Below are 19,085 nucleotides of genomic sequence, written 5' to 3' on the forward strand. Positions count from 1 at the left end.
GAGTCTTTTCTTGATTCTTGAATCTTGATCTTGATTATTCTTGATTCTTGAAACTTGATTCTTGAATCTTGAATCTTGATTCTTGAAACTTGATTCTTGAATCTTTGGAATTGGCTTAACTCTTGATTCTTTGGCATCATCAAAATAATTTTGGAAGGCATTGCTTCCACAGGATTGAGAAGGTGAAACCTTTTAGGTTCCATGTCAGTTGGTTTTTTGTTTAAGTGTTCCAAATTACACACTTATTTAGTATGACATTAAATGATGTTATTCAATTATTTTAAGGTTAAATTATGATGGGTCAACAGAAGGGGGTGGTGTGTGCCGAGGTCGAGAAGGTGAAACCTTCAAGTTCCTTGTCGATTGGTTTTTCTTTTAAGTGTTCCAAATTACACGCTTATTTAGTATGACATTGAATGATATTATTCAATTATTTTAAGGTTAAATTATGATTTGCAAAAATAAAAAGTAAAATTATGCTTATTTTTTTATGGAAATGTTATGCTTATTTTAAAAACATGTTTAATCAAAAATATTTTTTTTAACAAAAATTTTAGATGAGTTGGGTCTCGAGAGCTCATCTGGGCATACATTAAGATTCAATGAACCCTTATAGAAATACTTAAAGTTACTTATCAACAAAGTTCTTACATTGATAACGAAAATCAAACTCACGTTATTGTGAGATATACCAACTGAAACAACCTTTGTTGGTAATTAAAAGCACACTTAAAAACCCATAAAAAAAACACATTTAATATAAAATGCAATCCAAGAGCTGGTTAATAATTTTATAGTCAAAATAGTAATTTTGTTTCCTCTTCTTGATCTGTGATTTTGGTGGTTCTATTTTTTCTCGTAATTTTGGTCTCATATTTTAAAAAATCATCAATTTTACATATATTTTTTCTTTCATTTTGGTATAATTGAAGCCTAAACCTAATATATTTGTTCAAAGTATAATTAAAAAATAATTTAATTAATTAAAATTAAAAATAAAAATATATATACAAAATTGAATATTAGATCAAAATTACATATGTCTTAAGATAAGGAGACCAAAATTGTGAGAAAAAAGTTTGTAAAAAATTATGAAAAAAAATTCAAAAAGACCAAGATGGCTTTATAATATTAGAAGAAGCATGAAATTATAATTTAGCTTATAAAATTATTAAATTGTATTTGAGATTTATTTTAAGATAAAAAAATTTAACCACAAATCACCTTATTGAAAAATATTTTTTTAAATTAATTAATTTTATAAAACTAAAATAATCTAAAACCCGCGATACCCTACAAAATCCACATGTAAATCTAAATCTAAATGGGTTCTAGAATGACAACTTTTCTTCCAAAACCCTCCTTGTTGATTTGAAAATGCCACAGCAAAATTTGATAAGCACGAAACGCGACGGCACGGCGTGGCATTTATGTAATTAAAAATAAACCCGAGGGCAGTTCAACAAACTACACCCTCTTTACTTCCATTTCACGCTTTCTTCAAGACAACAAAATAAAATACCCTTTTTTCTTCTTCTTCTCTCTCTTCAACGCTCGCTTAGTACAGCGGAATAACGAAGCCTCCTCGTTCTTCTTCTTCCGCCCTTTCTCTCTCTAGAACCGTACGGTCGTTTCTTTCTCTCTCCTCAACCGGAGACAGCGTCGCCTTCTTTTCTGAATCTCGCGGTGTTGTTAGTTCTGCGGCGGTTGTAGTTCCGGCGGCGATGGGACAGCAATCGTTGATCTACAGCTTCGTCGCTCGCGGCACCGTGATCCTAGCGGAGTACACCGAGTTCACCGGAAACTTCACCAGCGTGGCGGCGCAGTGCCTCCAGAAACTCCCTTCCTCCAACAACAAGTTCACTTACAACTGCGATGGCCACACCTTCAACTACCTCGTTGATAACGGATTCAGTAACTATTCTCTCTCTCTGTTCTCTCGTTTCGCTGATCTGCATCCGTTATTTTGATTTTGCTGTGTCTATTGTTGGAACTGGATTCGGTGCGTTTTCGCGTTCACGCAGTGGTGAACCTGCACCGTTGGATGAAGATCGGACGGATTTTGGATGCGTATTTAAAATACGATTCGTCCGATCTTCATCAACTCTGGATGTGCGGTGTTCGCTACGACTTGATCTGCGTGCAGGAAATAGTACGGAAATGAAAAAAATAAGATATAGCGTTCGGTGTTCGGCGTGCGTTGGTTGATTTGATTAGGTCAACTCTCGCGATCGATTTTTGTTGGTGGAATCTTCAATTGGTTTCGTTGTTAGAATGTGAAAAAAGAGAAAAAGGAAGATGGAAAAGGAAGCGGTGAAAGTAAATTTGTGTAACTGAGAATTGGATCGTTTACGTTGTTGTGGTTTTACGCATATTTAGTTTCTATTGTTGTTTCTGATTCAGTTGTTCTGTTACTTACTAGCTTATGACACGGCAACGTTTGGAATTTTGTAACGTTATTCGTGGATAGAACGGGGTATTGAGGGAAATTTTTCTTTATTTAATAGCTGTTGAAGAGGATGATCAAGGTTTAAATTGTGGTTGTGGTTGTGGTCGCAGTATCATTGTGATCCTTTATATTGTGGGAAATTTTGGACAAATGCGGCCACAATTGCAGTTGTGGAGAGTCCTAAAACCTTGATTTTTAAGCCGAAATTGTGGTTGTAGACTGTTTTTTTTTAAAACCTTGAGGATGATTGAGGATAATTCAATAATGTTGCAAGGGTTTTGAATATAAATCATTTGGTTGTTCTGGAGATGGACTATATGGAATTATAAATGACTAATTGTGGCTTTATTGCTAGTAGCATGACTGTGTTTTCGGAATTTGGTGCTTTCTGTTGGTGATGCTTTGTTTTGTTTTATTGACTGAAGTAATAATTACTGTTATTTAGAACTAACTAAGTGCCTGCTGAATATTGTAGCTTACTGTGTGGTTGCTGTTGAGTCTGCTGGACGGCAGATTCCAATTGCTTTCCTCGAACGAATCAAGGAGGATTTTACCAAGAAGTATGCTGGAGGAAAAGCTGCAACAGCAGCTGCTCATAGCCTCAACAGAGAGTTTGGGTACGTATATGTGCTGCAAATTTCTATTGCTAATTTGCTATAATGACATCAATTATTGTGAAATATTTGTTTTGTTCCATAGACCTAAGTTGAAGGAGGAGATGCAGTACTGTGTTGATCACCCAGAGGAAATTAGCAAGCTTGCTAAAGTGAAAGCTCAGGTTTCAGAAGTCAAAGGAGTTATGATGGAAAATATTGAGAAGGTAAAGCAATTATCATCTTGTCTCCCCTCTTGCCAGGACACTACGCAGATATTTATCCTTTTTGCTGTGGGTGGGTTGAAAGTGTTTTCTGAGGCTAAAATTTCCCATTAGTGTTTATTTTTTGGGTAGGCATATATGGAGAGGTTTGAATTTAAACTTGCATAATCTGGTAAGTTTTTGACTGATATGTTGCTGTGACATTTATATCCTATTTGGCAGGTTCTTGACCGTGGGGAGAAAATTGAGCTTTTGGTGGATAAAACAGAGAACCTTCGCTCTCAGGTCCATTGTTTGCCACTATTGCATGTTAAGATCTTTTAATGATTCTGTAAATGCAAAGTATAGATTATTAGAAATGGAAGTGGGAGCCTTGTGCACCGATCACTGTGCATGAGTCGCTCTTTAACCCTCTTTTTCTTATTGGTGTATTTAGTTATCAATTGTATAGAAGTACTTATACATTAGACACAGGCATCTACAAACTGAAACATGGATGCTAATTTTCTGTCTATATTTACCAAGTTAAGGAAACTTTAAAAATAATAGTCTAGTTGCGTAAAAAAAATGGTCTAGTAGATATGGTCTTGGACAGATGCAACAAGCAACCCAAATATTAGTGATTAGAAGACAAGGTTCTTATAACATACAAGTGAACAATATATCTAATACTCTGTATGTTATGTGGGGTTTGTCACCTTTTTGCATTATTAGATTTTTTAAAGGTGATTTTTGTACATGTTATGTGAGATTGTTCAGAGAATTTGGTCACTATGATAAAACCAATTTACTAAAGTGCCCTTGGATGTGTGTATGTTTTTAAATAGATGTCATCAGTTAGGCAAGCCTTCTATTACACTATTGAAGTATTGGTGAGTATTGTGAGATGTAACTTGTGTACTTAAGTTGTGTGGTATTCTTGTTTTTTTTCCCTTCAACCATTGAATTTGATTAATATAATGCTTGCAGTGACCATCTTGTTAGAGCAATTGAATCTTATTAGTTTCTTGTACCATTTTTATGTCTTTTAAACATCATTGCTTATCTTTTCTGTGCCTCATCAATTAGATTGATTGTGCAGGCTCAAGATTTCAGGCAGCAGGGAACCAAGATTAGGAGAAAGATGTGGTTCCAAAACATGAAGATAAAGCTAATTGTTCTGGGTATCATAATTGCCTTGATTCTCATTATTGTTCTTTCCGTTTGTGGTGGCTTCAACTGTGGTAAATGAGTCTTCCCACATCCTGGCTTCAACTGTGGTATTTGTCTCCTCACTTGATAAGATTGTTGCTAGCAGATTGCCATTGCCTCTACTGTCAACATAGTGCTTTTGACTTTTTGGGATTTACATTCTTCCGACTTCTCCGATGATGAATATTATATGGCATTGCTTGTATAGTGTGAATTATTTACCCTTTATCATCTTGTCTCCATAGCATAATGCTAATCTGTCATTCTCTATAGTTTAGGTGGGAGTTTCAGCATTTGGTGTGAGGATTATGTTTTTTAATTATGCTTACATATTAAGAAATCAACCATTACGTAGTTGAGCTTTTTATTACCATATTTTTTTATATGACTTGCGATAATCCTTGCATTTGAACATTTATCCATCTTCGCTGAGGCCTTGCTTCTAAACGCTAGTGGTTTATGTTTTAACTCTATAATTATTAATTCATTCATTTGGTCTGCTCAAATTAATTGTGTTTGCTCAAATTAACATGAATGATACAAAATCCTAGTTCTTAGTTTTCATGCTTTGGAATTGTGAACGCCTATTTGCATTGCAAATGAGTTATACCTTAACACAGTGAAACGTGTGTTCATAATATGCTCGCTGTATTAGCCAAAGTACATGCTTAAAAGGCCATGAAATCCATACACGCAAATTGGTTTGGCTTTTCAGAGTTTGTTCAATTCTCTCTAACTGGTAGACAGGCGTAAGGGGATTTGATTTAATAACATCAGACTTTAAAGTTTAAATTAAAAGTCAAAGTAATAAAAAAAAAATGATTTGAATTGGTAGGCAGGCGTAAGGGGGTTAGATTTAATAAATAATAATAGACTTGAAAAGTCTAAGGAAAAAAAGATTGATTTGAACGAAAAGTAAGTTGGAAAACACGAATTTGATGGAACAATGGAAAGTGGTTCATAAAATGGATGTATACGAATAAGAATACGATAGCGGGAAAGTGTTGGATGTATAGTGATTGGTTGCCATGAACATTCTTGTTAATTTTATCTTGACTGGCAAAGTTTTGACAATGATGTTATTGTCATCGAGTTGCGATTCTTGGAATAGCAAACGCAAGTTGAATGAAGCTTGGGAATCGACATGACCTCTTGGGAGATCATCAGACGCCGAAAGCTAGAGCATGGTGGGAAACTGATGCCAACGTCAAAAGATGAACGAGAATTGGAGCAAGAGGGGGAAAGAATAATAAATAAAGGGAATAAATAGCCTATTAAATGCTTAAATTATGCATTCTCTGTTCATAATTTACTTCCTATATTTTTAAAATTATCAATTTAGTACATAAATATATAAATATTGTGATAAAATAGTCCAATGTTTATTATAAGGTATGTTATTTGGTAGACTAATTTGTCAGTAAATAATATAATTCCAAAAATACTATGTCGTGTTATACTTTAAAGATTAAATTGTTAATATGTTTATCGGTTGGACTAATTGATCATTCCATAAATATAGAGACTAAATTATTAGAAATGTACAGCTCAAAAACTAATTAAGTTATTTATGTAAAAAAAATTAAGATGGTCGTGAAAATTTCCATAATAAAGTCTATCCTCATTTCTTGATGTCCAATGAAGATAGTGATTGGCTTAAAATTTTAATTAAGAATATGTAGAGTGTAGCTTTTTATGTATGGTAAATGATAATATAATATTTTTAAACTGAACTTAAATTAAACCTTTTATTTAATATATAAACAAAGTTCGATGAATAAGTTCATGTGATATAATATTTAAGAAAATAACACAATGTCGGTATAAAATATTTTTGTGGATATTCAACAAAATTTACCTTATCATCACATTATTGTAAAGTGGTCAAATCTTAATTGTAAATTTATCTTATTCAATAAAAATGTAGTAAAATCGTTGAATTTTATTAAATGCATGTAAAATGTTTTTGGACAAATAATATACACACTATCAAAGTTTTATACAATTACATCCATGCATAGTTAGTTGATTTTAATAATAATTATCTTAAAAGTTATAAAAAATAAATTTTGATTGATTGATAATATAAAAAAATTACATCCATAGTGCATGTCTATAAATTTAAATATTTTACACTGAAAATATATAATTGTAAATATAAATGTTTTTAAATTGTCAACTAATTAAAATTTATCTTAGATATACTTTTCAAATAATTATTAAAAAAATAACCTTATGATACATAATAATGTATAATAAATAACTATAAAAATTCTTATTATTAGTATAAATTCATAAATTAAACTTCTGTAATTTTATATTAGGTTATTCCATCATTCTTAATGTAAAATACGAAACGTGACCTAATGATGGACTTGTTATTTTCCAAATCCACGTCAAATGAGGGGTCATTTGGCGTTATTCCATGACTAATGATTATTGAGATATCCCACAATGTGTATGGAGATTGACCCTTCAAAACATTCAACTTGACTGAAGCTTCAATTCCTCTTTAAATGACCATGAACTATCTTAGAATTGATATTACCTATCCCGAATAACCAACCAATGTCTTTTGGGAAGAATCTGCACACTTTGGCAGGCAACTTCAATAATGATGCTAGCAAGGTTGTTAGTGGCTGCACCACTTTCTTTGAGCTGCCTCACATTCTTCTAGTGACTCTTTTCTACGTATCCAAATGCATCTTCTTTTGACAAATGTAGCCTAAGTAGTTAAAAAATATCATGGTCATAGACAATGACAACTTAACAGATGTGAGAAAAGGTTAGTGGTGGTCAACCAAAGTGGGTATATGCAGCATTGCACCTCATCTTTTCAGTTATACACTCGTCAAGCCATGGAAAAGCTACTCTATACATTGACCAGCATAGTGGGGATTATACCCTGATCCATTTTATTCATGATTTTCTTCCCATGTACCCCACTCTTGGGACAATTATACACTTGTACAAAAAAGCACAGATTTAAGTGCTTCCTAACAATATTTATTGGCCTGAAATAGAACTGGAAAAAAAAAAAAAAATCAACCAGAAAGACCCTCGAGCTTATTATACTCTTTCAAAAGTTTACAAAGTTGATCCATAAAGATAGTAATCAGATTGTGCATTCCAATAGTATTCCTACCTAGCTTCAATTTGTGCTGGCAGTTAACAAGTTAATATAAATTACAAGCCTAAAATAGTAGAACCTTCAATCCCATGTTTTGCAATCAGTAAACTTCAGTCCTCCCCTTGCACATTCATGGAGGTGTTATTCAGCAAATAGTTGAACTCTTGTATAAATAATGCATCCATGAATTCTTGATTAAAAAGGAAACAAACCGGTTCACTTATTCCTAGCAAATAGCAATGCCACTGGTAGCAGCTCTCATAGAATTTTATGATGCGGTAAAATGCATCTACAAGTAATCATGTATGGCTGGCAGAAAAAAAAATTATAACCATGAACTGTTAGAATTGTTAAGCACGTGGCTCGAACTATTAATTAAGCATGTGGCCCATGTTTGAGATGACAGAAGGTTAGATCAAACATTCATTGACAAGTTGATTTCCATGTTGTCTATAAGCCTGACTTTGCCAAACCATGCAGCAACACAGAAGACGACAGGACTCTTGATCTGTTCCACTTTCTCCAAATTATTTTGATCAACAATCTGCAGGAAAAAGTATCTTGTTTGCATCAAACAATACCTTTTTATTATTCATAACATCTAGTTCTGTATTGCTTTGGCTTCACTGAAGGATCTATTAGGTCCAAATATATTTTGTTAAGGCACACATCACTGCCGAAGTAACACTGGCATTAATTCATTAGATGTGTGTTTACAAAGGAATGTGAGGATTTCATAAGAAACTCCATATCAAACACAGAAAAGAAAGATATTTAACATCTCACCTCAGCATAATCGATCCTTCCACCAGCATCAGTAACACTTTGGATGACCAAATTTGTCAACTTCTCACAATGCACCTGACCATCTCCTGCTGCTGATTTAGCTCTTAACAATGATTTATTTATTGATAGTGCCTGAAAACGATTGAAAGATATTAGTGTTACCTAGCTGTAGAAGGCAAAGTAATATAACAATTTATGAAGGCTTAGTACAGCTGAAAGTGGAGAGGATAACATAAGAAAAACTTTGTAACATAAATTTTACATTATCATTCACAAATGCTTCAAAATTAAATATCATTGCTGGCTTTTAATTAATTAAACAATATTTGAATAAAATACCTTTTCCCTCTCTTCAGGTGAAAGGTGCACATTACGTGAACTCATTGCCAGGCCATCATTATCACGTGTTATTTCAGCACCTATCACTTTTATGGAAAAATCAAGATCTCGAACCTACAAAGAATCAATCAGTCAGTCTACATGGACCAACATCTAACAACAGTAATAAGCATAGCATCAAACAGATCTGGTACTAGTAGACAATGATAACTTCATTGATTTTTCATTAGAGACATTGTGCCTAGAGATCTAGGTATGAAATTAACAGTAATGTTATATCTCATTACCCTAGTGTAAACTAAGAAGAAAAATAAGGAGTATCGATACCTAAATACTACATTCTATGATCGAAGAACGCCAGAACCAGTGGGAATAAGATTCCCTGTGATCCCAGAATAGGAGCTAATGGAAATAATTTCCCATGATAATGGAATGCCAAATGCCTGTGTGGCCTGAAGAGAGGGAAGGTCAAAGATAAATTTGTAAAGGTCGGGGAGAAAGAGGGGGGTGGGGGGGTTGGAAGAGAGAAGTGGGAATTGTGTAAGGTTGGGAAGGAGGTGTTAGAATCTTGGGAGAACCACACTACAAAAGCTAGCCATCATAGTTGGAGATCCCTAGGCCTTATAATTTATAAACCCCACACTTTAACCCTATACCTTGCAATTGGATCCTAACATCCCACCACGCTATGCAGCCCCAAAGGCTGGCTACAACTAGCTCGTTCACTAGTACCAAGCAAACATTGCAAGATGACTGGAGGCTCAGGCAGATAAGAAGTATGTGGCAGTTGTAATGCATGTTAAAGGAACAAGTATTGAGCCTTGTCTCCATAGGGTCTATTGCAGCCCCTACCTGCCATATAACTCTACAAGTTTGTACTGATATTTTGATTAATTTTTCGGGAGTTTACCTAATTCAGAGGGTAGATACTATACTGGTAGTTTACCAAAAATGCCCCTTTCCCACTCCTAGTCACCCCTTTACTGCTAAAGGGGTTGCTGAATATTTATCAACAAGATAGCTAGGCTGCATGGATTCTTGGCATCCATAGTATCTGACTTGACAATGATTGAGTTTTTATCAGCTAACTTTGGACTAAGCTTTCCAAATAGTCCATAGCTACTTTGAAGCCTAAGATCAGCCTACCATCCCCAATTAAATGGTAAAACAAAAGTTGTCTATATATGTTTGGGAACATACCTGCAATGTTTCACAGGGTTCAAGCCAAAGCAATGTCCATGGTTGATGAGTCAGGCTGAGTGTTGGTACAATGCTAATTACCACAGTTCCAATATGATGTACCCCTCCAAAGCTTTATGTGAAAGGGAAACCCCAAAACCATTTAGGCGTTCAGGAGAGTTGCATAAGTGGCTGTAGTGAATCAGACAAAAAGGAATTTGGTGTTAGATAAGCTGAACGACAATTCGGTGAGCCTCAAAATAAAATGAAGCTTTGTGCAGAAAAAAACAAAAGGGATGTTAGTTATTGTTGGAAAGGTGCCTTAATTGCGGTCACCCCTTGGACACCTTAATTATGACCTATTTAGGGGCTGCCTTAATTGCAGCTTGTGATGGTTTAGTCCCAAATCGACTAGAGATATGGCTTAAATAGAGCTTATAAAATTTGGGTAGTCCTCACCTTACAAGCCAGTTTTGTGGGATTGAGTTAGGCATGAAACCAAATTCTACGAGTTATCAGCCTGGGACCTGAGGAATTTGTCCATCTAAAGATTCGATGTTAGGAACCACGGCTGAATAACTAGAAAGCTCTGATAGTATCAACCACTAAAATCAATTCAGGGAGCTGTTACAAGCCAGAAGAAAAGGTCCAGAGCAGTATGCTCCTTAGAGAAGGAAAATCTCGGTTCAAGATCACATCCAAAAAGTAATAATCATAACAACTATTCTCTTATCACTTACCCCCTATATATTCCCTTCCTATTCCAGAATGCACAAGTAACTCTCCAATTTCACATAACCATTGAACTTTGGGCCCCACTTTTTGCTTTCTCACATAAACCTACCAATCTTTGGCCTTTTTGGGGCCAAATCCAGCATGTGATCTTGTTCTGAGTCTACAGCCCTATCATCCAACCTTACAGATCCAGATATTTTGGCAAGAAGATGAATGGGAAGTAAAGCCTGAGATTTTTTAGAACATTGGGTGGATTGCCTATTGCCTGAAGCTCCCTGGATACAGCTGCATTCACCCAGTATTTCATGTCTCAATGCTAAAAAAATTCATAGCAGAAACTTTCACCAGCTTACCACAGCCAACCTTACTATCAGAAAATTAGGAGTTAAGGGTACAAACAGCTTAAGTTCTAAGTCTGAGAATAAGATTCAATAACAGAACTGTAGGTGCTAATTTGATGGAAAGATTTACCAACCTATTAAAGTTCCTTGGAGTTCTTAGCTACCATACAAGGACAATTTCCTGATTTTCACCTTGAGGACAAGGTGAAACCAACGGTAGAGAATATTGTTTTGACCTCCCATTACTTAAGTGTACACTAGGAACTAGGAAGTAAAAGGACTGCAGAGAATAAAAACATGTGTGCATTGTTGGAGATGGTGGGAATAATATTCTCCATAGCGAATCAGAAGTTTAAGAGTCAGTGGAAATAATAGCCCCAGTGATAACAGAATGCAGACAACGCATGGAAAGAGAGAGAAAGTCAATGATGAATTGGTAGAGAAGGTTAGGATAAAGGTGAGGGGGAGGATTGGAAGAGAGAAGCAAGAACTGAGTGAAAAGGTTGGGAAAGAGGTAGCAGAGCCCTCAAATTGTTCTTTATTTCTTCTCAGTTTTCATGTTCAATTCTAGGTGCTATACAGATCTCTATTTGTCACTGATATCATATCATAACCAATGACAGACTTGAGGGATTTTCAGTAGTAAACCCAACAATATGACATCGGTTTAGCTACTAGTATCCCATCAAGTAAAAAAAAATAAAAAATACCACCCCCTCACCTTAGCAAGGATTTTTTTTTTCTTTCTCTAGAACTTAATGAAGGCACACCTACCTAACATGATTTCAGGTATTTAGTAAAACGTTTGTATCTTCAGATACAATATTAAACTGATCTAATTACTCAATTAGACAAGATAAATTTCAGAGCATAAAGGACTATCAACATGAGGATTGTGCTGCAACAAGAACTAAACACTATCCTACTAGGTAGGATCACCTATAACACAAGTACTGTGCAATTGGATAAAATTTATGAAAGAGTACATTACTAGGATTGCACTTACGAAAAAAGCAAAATTGAATAAAAGTTCATTTTGCATGATTTAAACCATCATATACCAACAAGCTATGAAGCAAGGACACCTCTCTTGTTTGCCGTGTCGTCATGCTGGACACGTTTTCAACACTGACACACCCCAACACTTGTCTGATACTTCTTATTAGGTGTCTAATTTAAAATTATTTTTGTTGGCTTGAACACTTAAGTTGTTACCTTTACACAACTTATGCAGTTGAAAAAATAGAACATTGATTTAAAAAATGAATATACCATCAATTTAGATATTTTCTTATATGTTATTCATATTTCATTTCATTAGAGTCTCCATGCTTTATAGCCAACAAGTTGTTGGTCCAATGATACTGGACTTGATCCTTAAGCAAGGTCTAAAGTTCAAGAATTCGAGCCTTGTGCATACAAAGAATGTGGTTAAGAGGGAAGAATTCCACTAAAGGTGGCTATGAGGTTTATGATTGAGATTAATTATCGACAAAATGAGTGGATACTCCGTACTAATAACATAAAAAAAAAAAAAAAAACAATATACTTACTAGGATTCCCCTTCATATAAATAAAGCAAAAACTCTGAAAAAATAAAATGGTTACCATCCTCTGAATAAGCCGCCACTGCTGATAATCCTTCTTACCGAACACAGCCACATCTGGCTCCACAATATTAAACAACTTCGTCACCACAGTCGCCACCCCTCTGAAGAAAACGGGCCTGCTCTTCCCACACAGCCCCAATTCCAGCTTCTCAACCCTCACCCAACTCTCGTGCCCGGACCCACTCTCAACGCACGACACCATTCCACCAGCCTCTGCCACGTCACCACCACCGTTCTTCCCGTAATCGTACAAGTTACGGGGATGGAAAACGACGTCGACGCCGCCGGGAACGGACGCGAGTTTCTTTACGTCGCCGTCGAAGTCGGAGGGGTAGGTGGAGAGGTCCTCCGTGGGGGCGAATTGGCCCGGGTTGACGTAGATGGAGACGGCGACGACGTCGGAGAGTTGGCGAGCCTGGGCCACGAGCGAGAGGTGGCCCGCGTGGAGGAAGCCCATGGTGGGGACCAGCCCAATGAGCTTGCCCTGGGCCCGCATCGAGCGCGACCAGCTCCGCATCGAGGCCTTGTCGGAGATCACCCTTGGGGCTGGAGCCATTGTGAATAATATTGGAAACAGTGGGAGTTTCGTGAGGAGTGTAATAAGTGAAAGGACGAACGTGATGGCGCGAACGCGGTGGTTGAAGAGGTAGGTGTTAGGCAAAGTTATTATGACTCTTTGGGTTGAAGTACGTTTTGGTGTGTATTGGATTTGGAAGGCTGCTGAGAAAGATGGAATGGGAAGTGGTTCTTTTGTCCTTAAGCACAAAAATGTCAATTAAAATTTTTTCCTTTTATAACTTTTTTTTTAATTAAAAAATTTAGGTGAATTAAGTTTGACAACTCACAATACAAGAATTATTATAAATATACATGAATACTTACAGATTAGTAGTAAGATCTTCACAATAATTGTAAAAATTGAACCTATAAAATCTTCATATCAGGTGAAGATTGAGGATTGAACCTGCCTTATGAGTCATTACCTTTTATATAGTTAAATTGATTTAACTATTTAAGTGAAATAGAATTAATTGTTTTCTTTTCATTTTTTAAATATTAATTAGTATATTATTCTTGTATGATAAAATTTAATTAAATTATAAATACAAAAAATATTTTTAAAATTTTCTATTTCATTTTATATATCATTTAAGGTTTTTTTTTAATTTGTCTGAATAATCCCAACTAGATATGAGATTAAACAAGTCAATTCTAAGTACTTCAATAAAATTAAAACAGCTGTATTAAAAATGGATTCACTTGTTTAGATTTCTTTTATACACAAAATTATGAGTAATTATATATTTCTCTCATTACTTTTTACTAATTTTAAATTCCGCCCAATTTTTAAAGTTAGGGTTTTTTCATGCAATTATTTCTACACCATCTCTTATAAAGAATGATGAGATCCAATTGTTTCATCAAATCTTTAAATCTTGATCACATTTTGTTTTCAACGTATTTATATGTGCAAGAGTTTTTTTAGGAAATTGGTGGGTTACAGAGTTGGGAGAATTAAAATTGGATTTGGTAGGTTGTGACGGAGGGATTTTTTCGGGTGGTTATTTGGTATTTTTCGTCTTACAGGATCGCTAATGCATCATAACCATCCGCGGTCAAACATGGTATCCAGAGGGAGTAGTATTTCTATGTAATTGAGGATTCTTGTATATTGGATTTGCTGATAAAAAAAATTGAATTTTAGTTTGAGATTTGGATATTAGGATGATGGAGTAGATACTAGATGCTAAGAAAGAGAAAAAAGAGAAATTGTTTTCTCTCCAATATTGGTGAAATATATTGAATTAGTTTGATGACCTATGATGGAGTTATTTAATCTTATTTTTATTTGAGGTTCATAACCACTTTAGATGTCATTATATGCAACATTAAAATTTTAACATGAAAAGATTTTATTTTACTTCTTATATAATTTTTGAATTAGTTTAATTAATAAAATACATATAAATTTTTCATGAATGCATATAAACATCACCCATAAAAAGTTTCCGAGTCATAATAAAGCATAAATGTATGTGTGTCTAAAAACATTACATCATCAAAGCATCATAAACAAATCTCAAGGTCTCATTAAAGGAATAAATACAACATAGATAAAAAATCATATCTAAATTCTAAGTTGGCCCCCATTAAGAGTAAGCATAAATATATGATTAAAGGTCGAATCTCACTTTTAAGCCTACCACTCCGTCCACCTCAACCCTGAGTGACATACTCCTCAGAAGCTATATCATAATCTGCTCCCGTGTCAAATGATACGATCATCACAATTTAATAGAAAATGCAAGGGAAAACTCATTTTAAAGTAAACATCTTATAGTTGAAAACAACACTCAAGATCACCATTTCAAAAGTGATATAGAAAATTCTTCACATTTTCGATAACAATGTAGTTATACAACTCATCAAGTAACACATCATTCTTAAGTTATAATTATCAATGCACATGTTTAATTATCACGTAATGGAAAGTAAATTAGTTCATACATATAATTAAATCTCTTATTTACATCCTCAATTCAAAAAGAATTATAGAACCAACTACGAAGGAGTTGATTAACAAAACACAACTCTCTCCCAAAAATAATCTCAACGTCATCACGTCGGCTTGGCGGCTCCGCAAAAAAATGTCACTTCATGTACTCTACTGCTGTCTTTCTGCTCCCATGAACAAAGGTTTGCAATCATCACAAGTACCAACCACACGGTACAAAAATTGCAGGGGTAAGTTTATTGTAAAAGAAATTAACACAAAAATCAAATGACCATGATTAGTAAGAAAACATTAACAAATACCATAATCATACCCAAACATCCATTAGTCCAATATACACTCAACAAGTAGTCATCAACCTTCCATAATTCCAATCAATCATGCTCAATATGATGCATGCACATGATCTCAACTCTCAAATGCAATGAGGTATTATTCGTCAGAAAATAGCCTAAGCGTGTCCACACGACACTCTCACTTAGGAAAACTAGGCAGCAAGTGTCGAGGTTATCCTATTATGCGCAGGCAACTCCCCCCCACCTCATGGTGATTAGCCTGAGTCTCAAGGGAGTTTCAAATCGAGTGGCATGCCCCCAAGTACAAGTATTCCTCCTCATGAGAAACTACAAGTACTTACTGACAAAGTTTATACTATTTTCATGCAATATGAAGTATAAAACATGGGTATCATCAATGACCATGGATAATTAAAAATTCTAAGTCATCCCGCTCCAGAGATGCTTAAAAATCGTTAACCACATTATTTCCCCAAGGATATCCATCGTGGTCACTGCACCCCCCATGTACATACACAACATACATCATCACAATGATATTTTCAACATCAACAACATCTCATCTCAATGTCATTATCAACATCAACATTGTCTCATCTCAATGTCATTCTCAACATCATCTAATCTCAATGACATTATCAACAATAACAACATCATCTCATATCAACATAGTCATCAATAATAGCATCACCTAATGTCACATTATCATCAATAACAACATCATTCTCATATCAATATTATCACCAATAACAACATCATTCTTTGTCAATATTATAACCAATAAGAACATCATCTCATATCAACGTTATCATCGATAACATCATCAGTAATCACATCCCACAAATACATACTTAAAAATTTCATGCATGCGATTCACACTTCTCAAGTCTTCAAACAACATAAGTCTAATACAACAACAATCCATAATATCTTGAGATTTGTATTTTAGTGAAAAATTCTAAAGTAAAGAAGAGAACTATGGTTTACAAAAAAAACTTGCATGCCCATTTTAAATTTAGTAAAAGAGTAAATAGAAGAACAAATATTAAATTTTGGAAAAACTCTCCTTTGTAATTAAGACTTTTCCCAAAAATTCCAATCATTACAACAACAACATCATTCACAATTTCATTCTTCAATAACAAATATATCACATCCCATTAGTCAAAAACACAATTTTTCTGGAAAACCAGCATGCAACAGGGACAGTCATACATCCCCAGAGTTAGGTTCCCTGAACCCAACTATGGTATCAAAAACCGTAAATTATAATAAACTCCTCTCACCTACCGTGAGCTCTCCGTCAGTTCCTCTTTGCGTCTTTCAGAGACCTCTCTCATTCACGTTTGTCAGTCCAAACACAATGTTCTATATACCAAATTGAAAGAAATTTAGTATAGATTTCAAAAACAAGGTTAATAACAACATTTAGAGTCAATTACCTTTGTCAAAACATAAAGGGCTAAGGGGTGTTTGGGATTCTACTAAAAGAAGACGTCATTTTGAAATTCCGATCACGCCAATGTGACCGGGGTTCAGCGAAGGTGATGCAATCCTACCCCCCAAGGGCATTGGATAGAAGACTCCAAGAAGATTGGGTCAAAAATGCAAGAGAAGGCCCTAGGGTTCTCATGAGCCTTAGGGTAGATTTCGGGCCCATGGGCTAAGTATGAGCCCACTTATCTTGGTACATATTAGATTAAGGTTTCATTAATTTTGGGCCTTGTATTTAGGGCTCCATAATGTAGGTAGGGTACCCTAGAAATATAGGATTTTTCAGCCCTTGTATTTTAGGGCACCTAGACTAGTTTTTGTATTAGGGGTAGTTTTGTAATTTCACATGCACTAAGTGGATATTTGATGTGTGTGGTTGGAAATAAATTTAATTGAATTGGTAGAAGCCCAATCCAATTAAATTTTAGAGGGGGAGGTGAGCATTTGCTTACTACACCCCATTGCCACATCATATAGTCACACTTTGTGCATGTCCTTCATGCTTTTCATGCCTCATGACACCTAAGCACACTTAGTGGAGAATCTTGGAATTGATCTTGGATTAGTGGGCTGAACCATAACTAAAATTCACTAATCATAATTAGTGAAATTTTGGCTCCAAAGTTTGGCTCCACAAATTCAATTTCAAATTCAAGTGAAATTTGAATTTCCCTCCAATTTTGTGTGACACTTAGGCTATAAATAGAGGTCATGTGTGTGCATTTTTTTTCAACTTTGATCATTTGAATATTAACTTCAGATTTCAGAGCTCTTTTGGAGCACAAAATTTCGTGCTCTTCTCTCCCTCTCCCTTCATTCATCTCCTTCTTCCTCCAAGCTCTTATCCATGGCCTCCTATGGTGGTGAGCTTCTTCTAGACTCATCTTCTCCTTGAAGTGGCGTCTCCTCTCTCTCTTCCTTCTCCATTCCGCTGCCATTTATCTTCCAAGAAGCAAAGGAATCCATTGATGAAGAAGATCCTAGGCCTACAAGCTCCAATGGAGCTTGCATCAGAAGGTCACGAAAATAACATCAATTTTATAAAAAAGATAACTTTTAAAACGTGTCATTTTCAAGGGTTTTTCAAAGGAAGTGTAAAAATACCCTATTACAGTACCCAAAACACAAGAGACACTAAGAGAAACTCAAACTAACTAGGAGAAAAGGTTTAGAAGTCAAGATTACCTCAGAGAAGCTACGAAAGAAAGGATTGAGAGATTGTTCTCCACCGAATCTTTGAGGTGGATTATGAGGATTCTGCTCCGATTAAAATGTTCCTCTCATTGTGGTGGTTCAGCAACAAGCAACACCAGCTCGTGGTGGCCACCAATGATCATGGGTGATGGACGAGGAGGTGTTAGGGCTTGGGTGGGCGTTTGGAGAGAAAAAAGTGAAAAATCGTGTTTTTCATGCTGAAAAACGTATTTATAATTTGCAGATCTCGCTTAGTGAGCTCGTCTCGCTAAGTGGGAGTTCACTTTTGGCGCTAAGCGTGACTTTTCACGCTTAGCGCAATTTCGTATGGGTTGGGATTTGCGTTTAGCGTGAAAATTCGGGCTGAGCGCAATTCCTCTTGTGCTAAGCGCCACAATTCGTGCTTAGCACAATTCTCTTAAAGAGAATTGCGCTGAGTGCGCTTCTTGTAACACCCCATTAGAAAAATGATGAGGTTTTTATAATTAAATAAATAAGGAGAAATAGATTTTTTAATTAAAATAATGGTTTGAAAGAGAATAAAAAAAGATTTTATTTATTCATTTGATATGAAATAAAATAAAGTTTTTTTTATAAAACAAATAAATAAATAGAGTAAATAATAGGCTAAGAGTATCCTAACTATAAATAGAGGCATATTAGATTAGTTTTCAGATTGACGATACATCTACACTTTCTCTTCTTCTCAAATTTCGTTTTCCTTTCTTCCTCTCCCAAAACCCTATCTTTTTCCCGCATACACTGAACTCTGTCTCAGAAAATGACGATCCTAAACTCGTTAACCGTTAGATCGTCGTGAAATTTGAGCACCAAGTCTGGAACTCATTTCCAAAGATTCCCATCGTTGCAATATGAGAAACAATGTCGGAGCTGAGAGAAATTCCCTCCGCGTCGTAGCTTTCCTTTTTTCCGCATATACCCAAATCTGTTTTAGTAAAACTACAATCTGAGACTTTTTAACCATTGGATCTTCGTGAAATTTGGATAC

The 19,085-nt window shown here is 35.2% G+C and overlaps 2 protein-coding genes across 2 annotated transcripts; one reads left to right on the plus strand and one right to left on the minus strand.

Annotated features, from left to right (window-relative positions):
- The first annotated feature begins 1,524 nt into the window (after nt 1-1,524).
- LOC114396501 (vesicle-associated membrane protein 722) lies at nt 1,525-4,840 on the plus strand. Its single transcript, XM_028358512.1, has 5 exons — nt 1,525-1,914; nt 2,925-3,066; nt 3,149-3,269; nt 3,489-3,551; nt 4,348-4,840. Exons 1-5 carry the CDS (start codon nt 1,725-1,727, stop codon nt 4,495-4,497), a joined length of 666 nt encoding a protein of 221 aa, XP_028214313.1. The 5' UTR covers nt 1,525-1,724; the 3' UTR covers nt 4,498-4,840.
- Nucleotides 4,841-7,501: 2,661 nt separating this feature from the next.
- LOC114394582 (pantoate--beta-alanine ligase) lies at nt 7,502-13,325 on the minus strand. Its single transcript, XM_028356202.1, has 4 exons — nt 12,576-13,325; nt 8,713-8,826; nt 8,374-8,505; nt 7,502-8,131 (listed from the first exon to the last, which is right to left on the minus strand). Exons 1-4 carry the CDS (start codon nt 13,131-13,133, stop codon nt 8,003-8,005), a joined length of 933 nt encoding a protein of 310 aa, XP_028212003.1. The 5' UTR covers nt 13,134-13,325; the 3' UTR covers nt 7,502-8,002.
- Nucleotides 13,326-19,085: the final 5,760 nt, after the last annotated feature.

The sequence above is a fragment of the Glycine soja genome, chromosome 18, assembly GCF_004193775.1.
Source record: "Glycine soja cultivar W05 chromosome 18, ASM419377v2, whole genome shotgun sequence".
In the NCBI taxonomy this organism is placed as follows: domain Eukaryota; kingdom Viridiplantae; phylum Streptophyta; class Magnoliopsida; order Fabales; family Fabaceae; genus Glycine; species Glycine soja.